Source organism: Pipra filicauda, unplaced genomic scaffold, assembly GCF_003945595.2.
Source record: "Pipra filicauda isolate LSUMZ 115617 unplaced genomic scaffold, ASM394559v2 scaffold221_size1283894_pilon, whole genome shotgun sequence".
NCBI classification, from domain to species: Eukaryota; Metazoa; Chordata; class Aves; order Passeriformes; family Pipridae; genus Pipra; species Pipra filicauda.
Window position 1 is genome coordinate 259,938 of NW_024104334.1, and position 19,860 is coordinate 279,797.

The 19,860-nt window shown below is 37.9% G+C and overlaps 1 protein-coding gene across 1 annotated transcript in view; it reads right to left on the minus strand.

Moving 5' to 3' along the window:
- Positions 1-19,860, minus strand: part of RPS6KC1 (ribosomal protein S6 kinase C1) — an 88,077-nt gene that overhangs the window by 6,180 nt on the left and 62,037 nt on the right. Inside the window, exons 12-14 of the mRNA XM_027723745.2 lie at positions 12,238-13,791; positions 11,877-11,966; positions 350-432 (exon numbers count right to left, since the gene is read on the minus strand). Coding sequence (XP_027579546.1) covers positions 350-432; positions 11,877-11,966; positions 12,238-13,791 — 1,727 coding nt within the window. The remainder of the gene's footprint in view (positions 1-349; positions 433-11,876; positions 11,967-12,237; positions 13,792-19,860) is intronic.

The window sequence follows — 19,860 nt, forward strand, 5'->3', positions numbered from 1 at the left end:
AACACATGGCTTCTACGCAGTCCCAGGAAATAATACTGAAACTAGCAGAGCAAAATTTTTGTAGAAGTACAGGTGGAATGTTAGAGAACTTTGATTTCACTGTGGTTAAGAGGGTAGCATGGTTTAGGTTCTTTTTTCAGTCCTGAGTTTGATAAGGCTTTACCAAGCTGTTCTAATGAAGCTTGAGCATGTCCTGTTTCTTTGGTCTGAAGACTAAGTAAATTGAGCATACTCAAGTTGGCAAAACACATGAGAGAGACAAGCAAGGGAACGACAACTGGGCATACCACTTGTGAGAAACTACTGGCCAAGAAGTCAGTTTTATTAAGTAACTAGCCCCCAGCCTTACCTTCCCAGTGAGGAGTTCAAAAAGAATGGCACCCAGGCTCCACCAGTCACAGGCTTCTGTCTCTTCTAGGATAGCACCAACCTCTAAACACGAGACATTTCAATTAATATTAAAAAGGTCAGTTACTCCTTCAAAATTAACATATATTTACAAGGTGACTGCTTAATGCTGACAGAACATATACTAAATACCACAGAGCCTTCATTATGCCTGCAATTTAGTTAGCCCTTTAGCCACCTACAGATTGCATTGTTCAAACACAGCAGCACTATACATTTCATGCATAATTTGCCTTTTCCATGCACACATAGGCACTTTCAAGACTTCTAGGCATTACAGTTATGATTCTTCTATACTGGACAAAACTGGACAGCGACAGACAGTAAAGCAAAACATATTTAGAGAATTTACTGTGGTCAGAAGAGCTGGACTGACCAGAGTGGCCTGAAGTATCCATAAAAGCAGCACAAGAGAGGTTGTAATAGCCTACTGCATGTCTCAATTTTGTCTTAGAGGGCAGGATTTGTCTCATGGCTAATCTATTCCCTTTCACTGGGATCACCACAGGAGGTTCTTCACAATAGCCACTCTGGTCTCAGACATGTTAAATCTATTTCACATAGCATAACCACAGCCAGTAACTATGTATTGTGGCAGCTCAGCCCAAACTGTACCTCTGTATGAAAAGTTGTTTTCCCTTGCACCCAGCAAGCACCCAACACTGTTATTGCTGTACATGCACAAGGGACAGTGAAGAGGGGAGATGGGAGTGACAGAGATATTCAGTAGCATGATGCATGCAGAAAAATTGGCCTTCACTGACTCAGGGTTTAAACCACAAAAATTATTAAATACAAATACACCACGCTGTCTGCTCTAAAACAGGCAGAAAAACAGATTGCAACGAAGATGAAATCTTCATTTTGACTGTCAAAAAAATGCAGAAGCTGCACTAAAATAGCTTTGGTGGCAAAAGCCACACCAGCTTCCCAGCAGAGGACAACAATTAGCATACAGCCATAAGCTGTTGCTGTGAAAAGCATTGCGGCATGTGTGGAAAAATCTTGCTCATCATTTTATGGAGCTTAGCATGAGCATGGCCAAGGAGAGCTACAGATGAGTCACTCTCCAGGGTCAGGGAGAGAAAGGTGTCAGTCCCAGCCCTCCCCAGATGCAGAGAGGCACACACATGCTGGGCACAGGGATGTGCAGAGGGCTGCCCCCTCGGGCAGCTGCCACACAAGCTGGAAGATGCTCAGCACCTTACTGAACTAGCCTGAGGTTGTCACTGCAAGAGCAACAAGGAAGGATGGCTCAGACATTGTTTCTTTAGGTAGGACATCCCTCACATTGAAAAGTTTACTACAGTTAATGGCCTCTGAATGACCAATACATCACTACAAGGGTGCCACACATCAGGATTTATTCCACTCCCTACAGATTAATACTCCTATCAGCATCAAGAAACTTTTACAGAGATATAACAGCAACCACACGAGGAACTGTATCAGCATAATTACATGCATTTTTAAAATGTTTTAAGATCTCAGGCAAGCATCCAGATGAAGCTGAAGCTATGGTAAATTGAGAAAATTTGTGTAAAAATCAAAATCTGTTCTTGCAATTTATTTTTAAAGCCCTTCAGAAAGGCAGACCTTGTAGTTAACTGTGTTTTAATAAAAGAAAAACAAAAAAATGCCCCCTGAAGTTGGGCCTTTCCACACAAACCAGCTGATGAAAGGTTTTCATAGCACCTCTCAGTGAAACCTACTGAATGGAAACGCCTTTCCAGTCTGATTGTGATTTCCTAGTGCTGTATATTGCAATAATGTACATTCAAAAACAAGACAACGTGAATGGAGAGTAAAATATAAACCCAAATGCTTTAGATTTCTTTAGAGCAGAGTTTTCTTCCCAGCAAGTGATTATTTTTAATTGAATTCCACATTTATTTTAAAATAAGGACAACAAAGCCAAAAATTAATTAAGCTTGACTATTACATTCTCAATTTCTGTAATACCATTAACTTCCCCACATTGACACATCTTAAAATTTTAGAATAATACTGCCACAAAAGGAGATAAACCATTCTTCCCTAAAGACATTCAGCGGGGATGGGCCTTATGAGTGACAGCCCAATAGAAAAAAAATATTGTAAAAAAAAAAATAATAATAATTCAGAGCACAAGAAAAAGAAATTCTACCAAAAAAAAAAAAATCTCAGTTTTGGTATTATTTCCTTTTATTTTGTCAATCACAGATGCTGATTCAGTTCTTTGAAGCATCAAAGTTACACTGCCTTCTTTCACAGAATCACACACTGTTCATTACAGGATGTAATTTTCTTCACTGATGAAAAAAATGGACAGAGTAAGAGTCAAAAAGTAAACTACAGTCCACTTCTCCAAAATCCAGCCTCATATTTTCAACTGTAAGAACACTTTCAATATATGCCTAGCCAAAGCAAATGTCACTACAGTTCTTTTATCAGAGAAGCACTGAACTCTTCCACCCACTTCTGACCATGACCAAAATGACACAAGTGGGATAAATCAAGAACAGTCAAGTAACACAGATTTCTCCCAGGGCTGAAGGGCTCTGGCTGGGTTCTCATGCACACAGCATAAACTGCATGACAAGTCATCTGAATCAACACAGAACAGAAAATGGAAAACTCAGCTGAGTATCCTTTTTTACAGAAAATAGATTTTAGCTCATCTTTTTTCCTATTATGCAATGTCTGCTTTCCTGATGCTTTCTCTAGGTTCCAAAGTTTCCTTATTTCAGGTTAAAATAAATGTTTTCCTTAAAAAAAAAATAAAATTTAAAAATGTGTATACTACAAATACACATGTTGTTTACATTTCCTTACTTCAAACAGGTCACATTACAATCATAGTAAGTTCAGGATACCACATCAATATTACTGCATTTTATCTTGACTACACATCATGGGAAAATCTAGAAACTATAGATTATTAAGTGCTTTTGAGGGACACAGAGTAGCTGGCTAATGTAATATACCACACAGGGCATATGCTTTTTTTAAAGCTTTAATATTACAATAAATCTGAACTACAATATCTGCCTTCACCAAGAAAACATTTTCATCTCAATCCATCAGCAAAGTAATTTAGACAATAAATGGTAGCAACACATAAGCTTAAGTAAATAACACAGGGATATTTGTGCCAAATCTTTCCTTCATGAACCTTGAAATCAAGGACCTTACCCAGATTTGTACAAAAATAAATGCGTGCACACATGTGCACAGTGTTGGTGCTTCTAGGAACAGCAGTACCAAATTTGCAGAAAAAAAGCATTTATATCATCCTCAAATAAAAAATCCTTTCAAATCAGAGAAATAATAAAGTAGGGTGAAGAAAAAGTCAGTAGCTCTTCCAACTTTACTGCAATTTCATTAAAGGGAAAGCTTTCCTCTTTCTCTCTTCCCGGTGCACGGCCATGACATCCAGCACCAAGTAGCACAAGTCAACAGCAACGCTAGATTGCCGCACAAAAACAATCCCAAGAGCAGTCACTGCGATAACTGAAGGGAGGGAAATTTGTAAAATGCTATCAGTTTAGACAAAAACAGATGGGACAGGTAAACACCTTCACCACCCTGCACTGTCCTCCTTCCAGAGCAGCTGGTCTCAACCGAAAGGCCATTTCTTTATGGTTTTCATACTTATCTCAATATTTGCATTGCACACAGTAATACCTTACTTCCTGATAAGGGATGCGTAGCTGACAACACTCTGTATTTTAAACTGAAGTGACAGTTCTAAAGTAAAAAGCAGAACTTCACCTCTCCTGAACACACACCCTCAATAAAGTCATTGATGGTAAACCAAGGCTCATTTTCTCATTCTTTCTACAGCACCTTAACTTGAAATATACCTTTCGTGCTGAAGGATTTCAAAGGTTTTTATTACCACACCTGCAACATTTTCTTCCAAAACCAGTTTCCTACAGGGCTGACAATAAGGCTTCACGACCAGCACACACAAACACTAATTAACATGAAAGAAGTCAGGCTTAAAGGAGGACTTAGACATTCAGTGCACAACTCAGGCCAGACGGCTTCCGAATCACCAAGAACAAAAACTTGATCAAAAACTTTGTTGGACAAATGGTAATATCCAAAAAAAAAAGCATCTCAAGTCAGCTTACATGACAACAGGCTCTAGGTGGATGTATTGTTTCTCCAGACACCTAGGAGTCAGGATGGGCTTTGCACTGGGATGGTTTTCTTGGAATTAAGAGTGGATTGATAAGAATTCCAAAACCTGAGGAGGTCCTTTCCCTTACCCCTCATTTCAAGCAGAAACACCATACTTTCAAGTATCACTTCTGCACAAAGAGACCTCTATGAACTACCACGAGGTGTCTGAAACTGTTCAGGAGGAATTGGACTTGTTCAACATCCTGAAAACAAACACAATGTTTTCCCCTTCTGTGGTCATTAAGACAAACAGCATTGCATGAAAAACCATTAGAGACGCTTTGGAAATTCTGTTTACCTTACATTCATTTAATTTTAAAAAATCACTATTTTATCATATTTTGATATCTATATATGTAAAGAATCATTTGCAGAGAATCAAGTAAAGAGTCTAAGCTAATTTACTCTCAGCAAACTCAGTCAGCCAAGATATTGTAAGCTACAGTCACTAAATAACACATCACACGAGCAATCTGGTCATAATGCTTTGCCTAAAATGTTTTAGCAATTTATAAAACACAGTATTCAACCATCTATAGTTAAGTATAAGAAGTTTATCATGGTCTTTAAACAATAAAGTAGTGAGGCAAGTCCAATGAACATCTGCTAAGATCAAATGGAGTATGAAAATAGGAAGTTTCATCTTAAAGTTGTTCAAAAACACATGAGCATCTATGTTCCTCTTTGGAAGAAATTTCCTCATGTCACTAAAAAAAAGAAAAAATAACAGAGGGAACTGTGTTCTTTCCTTCTTTTAGCAGCCCATGATGGAATCAAAACTTCCTCTTAATCATGTGACTAAAGAGACAAAGAAACTTATTACTGCTCTGTTATCAAAACAAAGCAAACACTAATTAATCTTTCAACTAGCTCCATTTATTTTCACAAGGCATCTTCTACACTGTCATCAAGTTTTAGCCTCATTTGTAACAACAATTAATAATAATAAAACACATAAACAAACCCAGGTAAAATACAGTTTCTTCTAGAGTTAACAACTGGCTTTTATGTCAGCCAGACTAAAACACCAGATTTTTACAAATCAACAGCTTTGGTACATCTTACTGCTTATTCTAGTTACAAAGCCTATGAAAGACCACAAGAAACATGTAGTGTACTCACAACAAGCCCAAGTGCCAAATCACATCAGATTCTTTTCAGAAAATACCTGATTCTCTCCCCAGACCTATGCTTTCAATTGCCTACTCCAAGTTCATGACATTTTGCTGTTCTGGGAGCAGTCAGTTGTCATTGTTTTCTGTGGGACACTCAAGTGGTTTTGGAGAGCTGTCCCACTCCAAATGGTTGTTGTAAAACTGTTACTCCCAGCCTCACAATAATCAGTACTTTTTCGGCACCTCCAGACCACCTTTCCTTGTTATTCAAGCCAGTCATATTTTTCATGCTAGTTTTTAGTCCTGTTTCCTATTGCCAGGGCTTTTTAAATCAAGCTAGGCCATCCTTCTGATTTTGATGCCCAAAGCTCCTTCACCTGCCCAGTGCTTTTCTTTTTAGGATTATCCTGAGACATTAATGTCACACAAAAAGCTAGGACAGAGTCAGAGATAAAAAGTAGAAAGTCCAGTCTTCCACTATTAACCACAAGATCAGCCCACCCCTCGACACCTCTCAGGGTCAATGGCACTTTAATCTACCACAGTTATTTTCCTTCTTAAACAATCTACTCAAATTAAATTACTATAATGCAGAACAGCAGATTTAATGAGTGCCTGCAAACTCCTATTGAAAAACACATACACAAATAACATGCAGGTTTTCCAGCATCAAATGTCTATTTGGTAAACAGAGGCAAATATTTTTTTTCCTTATTCAGTAAATAAAAATTATAGCATGAAGGCTAATAATAGCAACCTAGCAATTTTTATTTTCATGCCATATATTTTAGGTTATCAGCTGCACTTTGCATCTGTATATTCAATTGTTTAAGAGCAGAAGTGACATCTTCATTTGGGAGTACAAAAATCAGGTTGCACATTAAAACGTTTTTGCCCTTTCTTTGGGAAAAAATCCTGTACACACAGAACCTTCATTTTGCTTAGGTTTTGCATTATGAACAAGTAACAGCAGGTTAGATAAAACCAAATTTACCACGTATTTATGTGTAGGTTTCTGTGAAGGCTAGTTTGTATAAATAAGGCTTATTTACACAAACACAGCTTATGAAAGCATCAGAATAATACAGTGCATTACTGATGGCCAGTTTACTACTTATATTTTCTGTGAAGCTAAGATCCCTTTGGTTTTAGGATCTCAAGCAGTAAATCTCCAGTTTTTATTAAACACAGTCTGGTGAAAACTCGTTGTTTAAACAAGAAAAAAGACACTAAAGGCAGCCCAGTTCTGAAATCTCATCCTCCAAAAACAGGGATGCAACAGAACGCATCCCCGCTGCTAGAACAAGAACTTGGAGAGTGTAAATAAAACATCTCATTCACACATCATATTTACACAAGATGTTAGACCAGCAAGCTGCTTCCACAACATGACACTTCCCAGGTTAGTAGAAAAAGTACTTTAGAGATTTCTCTTTGTGAGTAAATTCTCAACTTCATCTGTTTTAGCTGAAGACAGTCTCGACTAGGCTATGCCTATAGACAAATGTCTTTCTCACAAGTATTAAGCATACTATGAAGGGTTTGGGTTTTTTCAAAGTTACCGATTTGATTTTAAAAGTCAAGACTGGTATACAATTATTACTGCATTTAAAAGTTAACAACTCTTTATATTTAAGATCACAATGTTGGCAAAACCAATACTTAAATAACAGAAGGTGATCATTTGCATTTCAAAATTCATCTGTCTTGCTTTTCCCTCAATTAGACCAAAACATGTTGATTCACAGGTTTGTGTGTGTGTGTGTTTCTTTTTTAAACTTATTTATAGAGCAGAATAATGGCCCCCCTGCTAGGCTGGCATTTGCTCAAGTTTCTGTCCATGTAAATTGAATCTGTTACTGGAATTTTCCCCCCTTCAGAATACCAAGGCACATTAACCAAGAGATAAAGAGATACATTGCTGATACTATCAGCCACCAGGCAGGTGGATAATGCAAGGGATTTTTTGTTAGTTTTTCAGGGGATTTTTTGGACAAATATGTGATAAGAGTTCTCAGGGGGCATGGAGAGCAAAGGGCTGTTTAAACAGAAGTGAATCATTCTCATCTGATCTACTAATAACTTTGTATTCAGATATAGCTGCTTAGCACACTTTAAAACATTCAGAAAACAAAATTTAGTAAAAAGGTTTAGTTAAGTGAAAAGTTAAAGGAAAAAAAAACACATAAACCTCACAATAGTCACCTTAGCCACATTAACACAGGAGAAATTCTCAGTTAAAAGTGCTTAATTTCTTCTTTAAAAGCAAATAGGTTTTTCTTGGCCAAACCCCCCATGGTTTTACTTGAAGTGGTGTTGAGTTTATAGGGGATGATTTATAATCCATCACTTCCCTTGTGGGTTAGAGAAACAACATTTGACTTATCATAGGTGAACAGCAAAGATTTAGTTTGGCCATTAATCAAAGTATAGCACAGGCACTACTTTTAAGCATCTGCAGACAGCTTTGTTGTTGCTGCAGTTGGTTCAGCATGAACTTCTTTTTTTCTTAAATTGAGTAGAACTATACAGCAGTAAAGAGTTATCCAGCTTTACCAACAGATTCAACAGCACTACAACCCACCACAACTCTGAGCTTGCGAGTACAATTCTCGATATGCAAATCATTACAAATGAACCACATCTTCCATTTCCAGTTCTTAGGAGAAGTCGGGCAAATTAGCGCCAGCAAGTGCAACAGCAAAATCCATTAATGGTATAATGCCACCTCCCGTCAGCAGAGGGGAAGTGCTGCTCCTCGCAAAAGACGCAGCCTTGCTTTTAATTTATGGCAATTGCTATTTCATACAAAAGTAATTATATTGCTCGCAGGGAACAGCATACAGCTTTTTAAACCATCTCTTCCCTCATCTTTTTGACACTTTTGCATTTATAATGTGTGCAGTTGTTTGTTCTTTTATACATACATTGCATAATGTCTTTTCGACATATGCTGTCACACTGCCTCTCCACTTTTCTCAGGATAACAAGAGCTGAGCAATTCCCTGCTATTTACCATGGCAGAGATCTGATCACTGTTTCTGTACCAATATTACCTTGCTTTGCTTTAATGCAAGGTTACACTCTAGTGTACTGAAAGCCTTAAACACAAAATCCTAGATCTCGCAAGCAAGCTCCACATAGGTGGACCTCCATTCTGCCCTGCGTCTGAAAAACTTCCACACTAATACACTGTTATCCCTACCCTATCCAGGAATTAGTTTCTGATACATAAATTGTAGAATTAAGATTCCATGTTCTCCTTCAACACATAAAACAACTTAATATTTAAATACATCCTCATGCACTTCACTGCAAAGCACTTTATAACTCACACTGTAAAAAAGTAACACCTGGTCAATTTAAAAGATACAACTGTTTCAAATAAATTTCTACAATTTTCATATAATTCTGCAATACAATTTTGTACCTATTTTAAATTGAAATAAATCTGTTTAAATTTCACATTCATACTCTTCTTTTTCTGCCTCCAAAATTTGTACCTCAAAAATCAATGCAGAAGAAGAACTGCAGCCCTGGACTCATCATCTGTTCTCAGTCTCCAACACCAGACCCTAAAAGACACCTTCCCTTTCCTGCATACTTCTAAAGAGTGCACTTATTTAAATAACAAAATGTTGAAATCAGGTAGCATACAAGTTACCATATCCAAACCCTAATATATCTCAAACTCTGTTTAAAACACCAAGCTAAACACATGGAAACAAAACTCTACAAGCCAAGTTCCACTGAATCCTTCAGCCAGGAGAGAAAAGGAAAGGGAAGGCTGATGACCCAGAGGTAGGGTAACACAGCATATAATACTGAAAACCCCAGGAAAATTCAAAACAAGATAAAGACTCACTTTGAGTCAGCTCATTTATTCACTGTGTTTTATTATGGTAAATCATAAGACCTGATGAAATTTTGTGAAGATCAGTTGTTCAACCTCCACAAAACTACAGCCCTTCCTTCAGCAGAAAAAAAAACCGTTGTGAGAAACATTTATAACCAATTTTAAAAAGTAACTTTAAAATAATATAAAAACCCTCAAACTTGCCGATTTCTCTTAGTATACTGAACTGACACACAAGTATAATTTCAAAATCCTTATTCCAAGAACCAGCTTGAGGAGCAATGTTGTCATGATAAAGGGGAGACATGGGTTCCAGGGACACAGTACACTCCTTAAAACAAAAAAAAATTAACATCCAAATAAGGCTTTTTTTCCCCTGTAACATTGGAACCCAGAGAAAGTCCATTGACATGATTATTTTTTAACACTGCCAAAAAGTTCTAAAGCAACATTTACTAGCAGCAGTAGCCTTAAGAAAGCTGCTTTGGACTCAGCTATACACCATTATTGAATCCTTGCTCATAACAGAATGGCACTTAACTCCAAAATATATTTTGTGGTGCTAATTTATATAGGGGAGCATTACTCCCCTATATAAAAATTAAGATGTAATAGCTACACCAAAGTACAAGGATGCTTTGCAGAGATAACATTAGGATCAAGAAATATGAAAGGTAAGAATCATAGAGCAGGATCAACATTTGCATTTGCAAATCTTCAACTTGTAGCTCGCCAGTTACAGACACACAAAGCAAACTACAGCTTGGGGTAGGGCAGAGAGGGCGGAGAGGAGAGGGCAACTTAACCAAAAAAAGCCCGGATGGATACCACACCTGTGCTGTGAGGTGGAAATAATGACATAGTGGAAAACTTTATTCTTGCATTTGGGGACTTCTAAATATTATTTCAACTGCTCCCTAAACACTTAATTACTGCAGGAGTTGGCTGGTTGGGGCTTAGGGGGCAAAAAAAGCCTCTCTTTGGATCCTCATTAAAGTACAGAAAAATTAAGCTTTGACTTTCACAGCTCATTAATGATGACAGGGTGGGAAAAGGCTGCACTTCCATCTTTGCTACTACTCAACTAGGGAGTGCTTTGTTGGAGGCTGGGTTAGGGAGGCAGGAAAACACTTCTTTCTAACAGGTTGTCATGCATGTTAGCAACCAGGACACATTTCTACTTAACAACCACAAGAATTGTTGGGATTCCCCGGTTCTCTTGTTCTTGCATTAAAGTGGTGCGAGGGTAGAATAAAGGTGTTGGATTTGCTTTGATAGGTAAAAAGAATTATTTTCTGTAATACCAGCCCTTTTGACTTGCACCTGGATAGAAAAGATTTTATTTACTATTTATCTCAAGAAGCTGGCATTCAAATTTTTGCTGAGATCCTACCCCCTGTATGCACGGAGACAGTTCCTTACTGCATTTCAGTTGTGGGACAAAAACAGAATAAACACCTGACGCCAAACTAAGTTCAGAGCTTCCATTGCTGGTAACTCTTTTTATAAATTTTCTGAGCACATTTGCAGACTGAACTTGGGGATTACCTGCATGCCAAGCTGCAATGCCTGGCCAGACCACACACTCAGCAGAAAGTTATGTTGGCATTTCAAATTCGGAATAAAGAAGTAGTAATTTCAACTCTAAAAGTAGCTTTTCTAAGCTAGCTATGAAATTTTTAAAATATGAAGCTATAAGTGAAACACCTGATTTTTGGCTGTCACTACCATTTGACCACTGTATTAGCAGAAAATAAATTGGAAAAAGGAAAAAAGGGAGGACTCAGTTTCAAGTGCCATCCTTGCTATGAGAGAGATCGATTTTATCACCCTCATGATTGATGAAAGCAGTTCTAAGAAAAGAGCTCTCTAAACTATTTCAAAGCCCACCGTAGCTCATCAAAAATGTCAGAGGCATCTCTAAGCCTATTAGGGTTCTATTTTTCAAACCACTATCGTTCTCCCCTTGCCCCCCATGTTCTTTGCAAGTATAAATTTTTGTATTTTTAAGGCTCTTTGTGCCATCTTTTCAGTTACCAAGATGTACTTACGCACAGCAAAAAACTGCAGGAAAACAGAACATTCCTTAAACTTGCTTAAACAAGACATTCAATACAATTACACTTTATGGAAATGACATAACAAAAACCACCACAGTTCAACAATAAAGCAGTCATGAGCCCTGTAGCTTTTTAAGACATTCAGAAAGAAAGCAAAGAAAACTCAGGTACTACATGATCTTGAGCTCTGTGCTACAGAGACTCCATGAGAAAATGAAAGCTGCTAATCTACTTTCCATGTGAAACATTGTAGGTGATTGCTCTAACCTGGGGCACAGTACATTCTCTCTATGGCATCGTTGTCACAGGAATCTTCAACCTCCCTCCACCTGCTAAAATACGTTAGCTGAATGTGTCCTAAAAACAAAACGACAGGAGAAATCAAAACATTTTTCCCTTCCATTTTCTGCAGAAGTGAACTGTAATTACTCCTTTTGTAGCTAAAAACAGTATCATTAAGAATAATGGCATCATTAAGTACTAGAAGCTATTACTGGGGGTGAATTTGCTGCACTGATAATGAAGCTCTAGACAGGAAATGAAGATACTAATTACAAGATAAAACGCCTACTCAGTTAATTGGAAGCAACAGCGAATAAAAAGAAATGCATTTGCAAAAGTTCCTGACCTCTATCATTCAATAAGATGTTGTTTGGGTTCAAATCGCGGCACACAATTCCTTCTCTATGCAAAGCATCAAGGGCTACAACCATTTCAGCTGCCCATCTTTGAATGCAATCCTCTGGGATATAAAACCTGGAGGTTATCGCTAATCTTTCGTCGAGGTCCTGAAAAATTTGATGTATTTCCTTCTCCCCTCCTCCTGCTATTTTGTCTTCCCTCTTTGGTGCTGTCTTTTTACTTTCAGCTGCTGGTGATGAAGCCGAGTCTGTCTCCGCTTTCCCAATGTCTTCAGTTTGATTGGAAAACAGCAACACTGCTTCATTTCTTAATGTGTCTCTGTCCAAGCTAACATCTTGAGCAGCCGAGAGCGAGCTGGAAACAAATAAACTTTCTTCTTTGCTTGTCATGTTTAAGGAGCAGGCTACAAGTCCTTGAAACAGAGCGCTGTCTTCTGAACTACCTACCTCTTGGTCAGATGTAAAGAGGGTCCCAAGAGCTCCCTGAGTGACACCACTCTGTCCATTTGCTTCCTTGGGGGAAGGATCACTCACTTCTGGTGCCACACGATTTGGTTCTGCAGAATTATTTAATTGCAAGACATCAGGTGTTTCTAATAACTTCACTTCCAACACATCCCTATCAGTTTTTGTAAACTTTGCTGGCCCTGACACTGCTGCCTCTTCTGTCTCATCAGACATACCAGGTAAGTTTATTAGGAGATCAGGCCTTCCTTCATCAATGCTATTTACATCATCAAAAGCAGCATCCTTAAAGGAGATAACTGGCACAGAGTCATTTGAACCTCTGCTTACGGTGTCATGAGGTCTCACACCCATTTTGCTTTCTAGGGCATCCAAGCTTCTGTCATGATCTGGAACAGAAAACAATGGCTTCAAGGGCTCCGATTTCAGGTTATATAATTTTTCTCCAAAATCAAGCCCCAGGAGCTCACTAGCGCTGTCTTTGCTGTCTATCCTGAAGAGTTCCATAGGGCTGTTCTTTGATTTAGTTAATGAGTCCAATATCCTAGTAGGGCTAGCTATTTCTGGCTCACCATCATCGATGAAAAGCTTTCGTTCCTGAGGTACCACCTGAGACATGAAGCTATCGCTGCCAACGACATTGCATTTCTGTAAGCAGCTTCTCTCTTTGGTATGCAGATCTTCACTCCCCAGTTTAGCCACTGGTTCCTCATTTAGAGAGCCTGAATCAACTTTTTCTTGCCCATATTCATTGCATAATGTTAAATAACTAGTAGTGCACTCTTCTTCTGAGCTGGATCCTGAGTCCATCCACTTCAAACTCTCTTGGCCATCTTCCTGGTTGCTGCTGTCATCCTGAGAGCTTGGTGTTAGGCTGCTCTTCAGTGAGACCACCTTCAGCATGCTCTCCCCATAGCTTTCTCTGGAATCGGTGCTGCTGCCAGTTTCTTTAGGACTAGGTGTTGGTTGTTCCAGGTAAATTTTAGTTGAACTGGCTGTCCTGGGTTCAGGAATTTCAAAGCTCTCTTCAGGACTTCTGTTTAAGTACTTACTGACATAAGACCACAGTTTTCCTCCTGAAAAAAAGAAAAAAAAAAAAGGGAAGGGAACTCTTAATTTCACTCAAACTAGAATCAGTTTCATTATGAAACAGGAAAATATTCTCACTGTCACTATGCACTATATATCCTTATGCCCACAAAGTTGGAACCGCTACTTCAGGAGGAAATAATTACAGAGACCAACAACTTGCCTTTTAAGTATATTTGTATTACTACGTAGATATTTAAAGAGCTGTATCTGAGATTAAGCTGATGCTTTTGCGTTTTTAAACTTCAGTAAATTTTTATTTTGGAGTCTGTCTCAAGTTGCGTGGTGGTTACTACTCTCCATCTGCTGTCTCAAAAGAAGCAAAAACTAGGGAAGATCAAATGGTTTAGGGCCCATCACCAGTTCTGCCTACAATGAATAATTCTGTATCACAGCTCTAAGTTCATGAGCAACATCAGTGGAAACGTACTAAAAACTAATTAGCAAGTTCAGTAAGGGGGAGGGAATTACCTCATATTAGCAGGTTATCTTAAGGAACTGTTTATCTCTTTGAAGAAGATGGGTTTTTATTTAAATATTGATATATTTCTCCCATTAACTTCAGAAAAGTTTTTTATGCTTTGCTGCACCACACAAGAATTTATCAATACTCTAAGTTACACTGGCAAACAAGTTCCTTCACAGCTTCTAAGAAACTTACAACTCCAAAAGTAATAGTTACATTTAAAAAATACAAAATAGGACTCTTTATGTTTCCAAATACTGTTCAAATTAAAAAAGCTTACAGATTTCAAAACATAATTTGAGCAAAATAAATCAAGAAGGTACTGCATCTCTTGCCTGTGCTAAAGAATTTGGCTTAAAGCTAGAAAGTCTCCTTTGATAACTTAAAGAAAAATGCAATGTCAAGACATTTCAATTTAAAAGACAGTACAGAAATTCTCAAAAACGCTGGAGTTCTAACAAAATCTTTGTAGAAGAAAAAAGTAAGCATCCAGCCCACTGGGCATCTGCAAAGTTTTGGGAGGTTGGGTTTTTTCTTACTTATTTGGAGAAAACAGAGTTTTGTATTTTTCCAAAATACAGTCTCTAATAATTTGGGATTTTTTAATGCTCTCTGTATCAGGCAAAATTCTTTTAAAAAGTACAATAAAAAAGTATTTATCATTGCCTAGGAACAGGTTTTCTGTATTCCCAGGTATTTCAAACATAACTTATCAAAGGCAGAAAAAGCTTGACACTAAAAATTAATTTGAATAATATAGTGTGGAGTTTTCCTGCTCTCCATCCCCCTGGCTAAGACAAGACTTGTTTTTAAACAGGGAAAAAAATCTCACTGGTTGTGGTGAAACTAAGTATATTAAAAATACTAAGAGAGAATTCTAACACCTTGAGTCCAACGGTAAAAATGACAATTTAGATCTGTTAATCCACATAGTTTCTGCCATAAGCTACAAATGGATTTAGCACCAGGTCAGAACGATCCTTGCCGCCTTCTAGAAGATGATGAGAAAGGATGCCAGGTAAACGAGCAGGAGCAAATGGAAGGGAGTAAAAACTGCTATACTGACCACTGTATTGCATAAGCACTTTAAATACTTACCCAGAGATATGTTCAAAATAGCCCCAAGTGTGCCCTGCCACAGCAGCAAGACACAGCTCATCAGTCCCTCCCAGCAGAGCAGCAGCAGCAAAGCAGGGCAGCGACTGACTGAGCTTGCTGGGACACAAGTGACCTGACGACCTGTGCCAGCAAGACCAAGGGCCCTGGTCCTGCCAGAGGTGCCTGACGAGCAGGACCTCACCTGTGTGAGAAGCTGTGAGCCTGTGCAGACTCTTAAGATGAGGCTGCTTGCTTTAAATATGACACGTTGCACGGGAGCTCAGCAGGGCAAAGGCGCCCTGCCCTGCCTTCTGAGCCCTGCAGCTTGTGCAGGACTTCAGAACTACTGCTCTTAAACTGATTTGGTTGTTCATCCCGTAGTCACCGATGATTCTTTTCTATTATTACACTTTTACATTTATTCATGCTTCTGCTATGAAATGGCAGGGAGAAAAAACAACAGAAAAGAGAATAAGAGTGAGAACATACATATATATATATAGCGCAAGAGTTTCTCCTCTTTTCCACACTCTCATCCATAATAATTATTTTCCTTTAAAATTTCAATTAAATTACTTTAAGTAATATAATAAAATAACTTTTTTCAATTTATTAACTGTGCATAGAATTATTCAGGTTCACTTCATACCAAACAATAAAATCTCATTTGACAACCACACCCCTGCTGCCTTCAATAAAAAATATTATAGTCTCCCCATCCCACCTGCATTAGATTAATTAGTACAAGTTAAATATTTCCATCTACATATTACTAGTGTTTATACTTGTGCTTCACAAATTTCTTATGAAAACACAAACCTCAGGTTTCAAAGAGATCATGACCCACGAAGACTCACATAAGATTTTTGGAGCTTTGGACAATGCCTGGCACAACAGTCCTTCAGGCTGCAGGCAAGGAGTAAGAAAAGGTGGAGGCCTTGCCTTGAGCTTTGACCCAGAGATGCAGAAAGTTCAAAATGTTATTCCTGTGATCTTCTGTCACATTTTTTCCTGGGTCATTACTGGACACCAGGTGTGCTTTTACATATGACACCTGAACAGCTCTCACTGACCTGAAATGTTTTGTAGCCCTATTCTAAGGTAAGAAAGGGTTGGGGTGCCCAGCAGTAAGAAAAATGCAAGAATTATCCTTGCACAACTTAGTTTTTCACCTATTGACACGTCAAGCTGCTCTCAGGATGACAACTGTCTTCTGCTCCCTCCACCTCACTTCAATGCAAGATTTCATGCAACCTCCACTAGATTTTGGCCTCTACTCAGAGTCTTACTGCAGCTTAAGAAAGGAGACCCAAGAAGAATTAAGGAAGGAAAAAGAGACAGATTAGGATCAATCCTTCAAAAATCCACAGAAAAATCACTGGAAGATTCAACATAAAAGTTGCAAAAGACAAAAAAAATTCTCTTTATTCTTACACTGTTTGGGAATTCACTGTCCACTTATGAAAATAGATAGAACTGCAACTATAACTCATTTTCTATTTGCAAATCTATTATCTTTTTTTTTAAAAAGTTGCTCATTAATAATGACTTGTATTTATCTAGAAATCACAGTTGAAATGACTACTTACTGCAACTCCAACTTAAGAGTTAAATGCAAGTAAATAAAAAAAATTATTACATCCAAATATGTTTACATACAAATATTTCAAGAATGGCCTCCTGGTCAAGTGGAAATACGTAAATAAATGCCATTCAATAATTGTGTTCTACATGGAAAAACAACCATTTTAGTCCTTTTTGAAAATGTCCAATCCAGGGTCAAACAAAAGTGATATTTGTATCTGCGTATGTAATTATGTCTTTATGAATGACATACTAATAATCTTTCCCCCTCTACCCATGTGTTGTGTAAGATCAAGAAAACCCATTAGCAAGCCATGCTAATATAGTATCAGGAATCTATAAAAACTAAAATTACAGAAATCAATCCAAACAAGTAAGCTTCAGTCATTGTCAAATAGTCCAATAGACTAAATAACTATAAAAGCTACAGTATAAAGCTAAAGTTTACTAGTGTTTAATACAATTTCAGAAGTTCAATATTAACATAACAAATTATTAAGTTTGTTTTGTACTACCATGAACTGATTCTACAGCCAGTATAGCTCCCTCTTTCTGGTTTTATTAGCACATGAAAATCATCAAGCTCTACATTCTTCTGCAGTTATTCCATGAAAAATTTCTTATTAGCAGTGCCATATTTAACCAGCATTTCATACTCTGGCATTCTAGAGGTTATACCTCTGCTTCTAGAGGCAGAATCTAAAAAGTTAGTGTCCAAAATAATCAACAGGAAATTCAGTACAAAGTGACCAAGTGATGAAGCTGACTAGGAATCTTGTTAGTTCCATAATATTTTTATAATCTTTCAAACATTTCTGCAGCTTTTTTGCTTATTAATAGCACTTGATACAGGAATATCAAAAAGAAAATACGGGGACTATACAGTACATATCACAGGATAAAATGAAACCTAACAAATCAGCAAATTTAGCTTTCTAATCATGTTTTTGTTCTAGTTGACAAGAAAAATTCATTACTAGTTGGATTCTTCATCACCTGGTGCTCAGTTACATTTCAGCTTCACATCCTGAAAGACTGGCTGACTAAGGAGACATATTCCACAATAAATCAATGTCTTTTGCTAGCTTGGCCCACAGGTTTTCTCTGAAGGATAATATATTCCAGTTTCTGCAGAACTGGAATGCAGCTAAGAATGCAGGAGTCACTGTACTTAGGAAATCCCAAACAAAGTCAAAGTGAACAATCCAGGCTTCCAAATAACTGTAATCTGATAGGAAAGAAAAACAGAGTATTGAAAGACATCTGCTTGAATTATTCTCCAAAACTGGGCCCAACTCTCTACATCACCACATAAGAATTTGCTTATGGCCAGGAATACCAATCCTAAATCATGCACCTCATGTGAATTAATAGCCTTCCTCACTGGAAAAGGAACAATTTTATGATTTTCAAAGAATCACTGTCCTCCTTTTCACTAAAGACATGCCTCCTGGTAAACTTCATCATGTTAATGCAATGACTACATAAAATTAGGCTTGTCCAGTTTCTAAGCCAAAAGGGAACCAGACACACAGGCACTGCCATGGTACAACAATGTTTCACAGCATCCCAATGGCAGCCACAGTGGAGCTGCAGCGTACACATGAATGGGAACCTAATCTCCTGCCTAATCTCTAACATGACAGTAGTTACAAGCACCAGTCATATATATACAGCTGTTTCCACTGCCGCTGGTGAATCTCTGCTACAAAGTTTGCTAGTTTAGGCAAAGCTCCCACTTCAATGCACTTGGAGCAAAATTTCAAAGCAGCCTCCTGAAAAAGTGACTTGCCAAGGACTATATCACCTTTCCTACATTTTCCGATTCCCGTCAAATATTTACAGCTAGTATTATCTGCTTTCCTAACAACAAATCCCCAGCTTTGCAAGCCAGAACACTACTGTGTTGCTGTCTATCAATTGCTGCATGCAGCAACCCTCTTCAGCAGGAAGTTTCTTGAGTGCTCTCCAGATTGATAGGAACTCAGGCTTGTTTATGCTTAAAGAGATTTGACAGCTTCTAACAGCCACTTAAACTTTGATGTCCCATGGAAGCCCCCCAGCCTATTTTTGAAGCATCTGTTTCTAAAATTTCTGGAGTTAGTAGTGCCAAGAAGAAGCGAGGCCTTATTAACACCAGATTGGCTCCCTACCACACTAGAACTTGCCAAGTGCTTTCCAACAAAGCTACAAGATAACTTTATGGACTTTTGTGCTTCTGAGGTATCCTTGAAGCCTCCAACTGTGGCCAAGAGAAAAGTCTGTAGGAGAACTCAAGACCTCACTCACCAATTCTGAGCAGGTAACAGTATCGCGATTTACCAAAAAAAAAAAAGTAAAAAAAGTCTTAATCTTGTGTCTGTGGTCAAGCTTGTAGAATTCCATACGAAACCCAGTAGTGCTGCACTTAATAATATAGTTAAAATCCACTATGAACAGGAAACAGTGAGCTGATTAGCAAACATATATTGCTCACACAAAACATTCAAACATCTGAATTTGGTGCCCACTTAAATGAGTATTTTACCCTTGAACCTCACAATGGTGGAGCTAAGATACCTAACATCATAAATCAGCACCACTTATAAATCTGACTGGCAGAATCTTTTTTCCTATTGGAATAGAATTACTTGGAGTATGAATGTTAAGAGCGTTCATAAAGCCACAAAATAAAATTTCAAGAGACTATTACTTAAAAATTAAAATCCTAGAAATTTTTATCTTTTTCCAACATTAACTGCAAGCACCTTCTCTATTTATTTTTGGTTTGAGACGGACAAAATTTTAAGATTGCTTTATCTGTAGGGATTCCCAATATTATTATCCTTGTAATTTAAAGGATGAGTGCTACTTATGTAAGAGTGATATGATCAAGACTATCATCAGTGGGGTGAGCAAGACTAGCCCC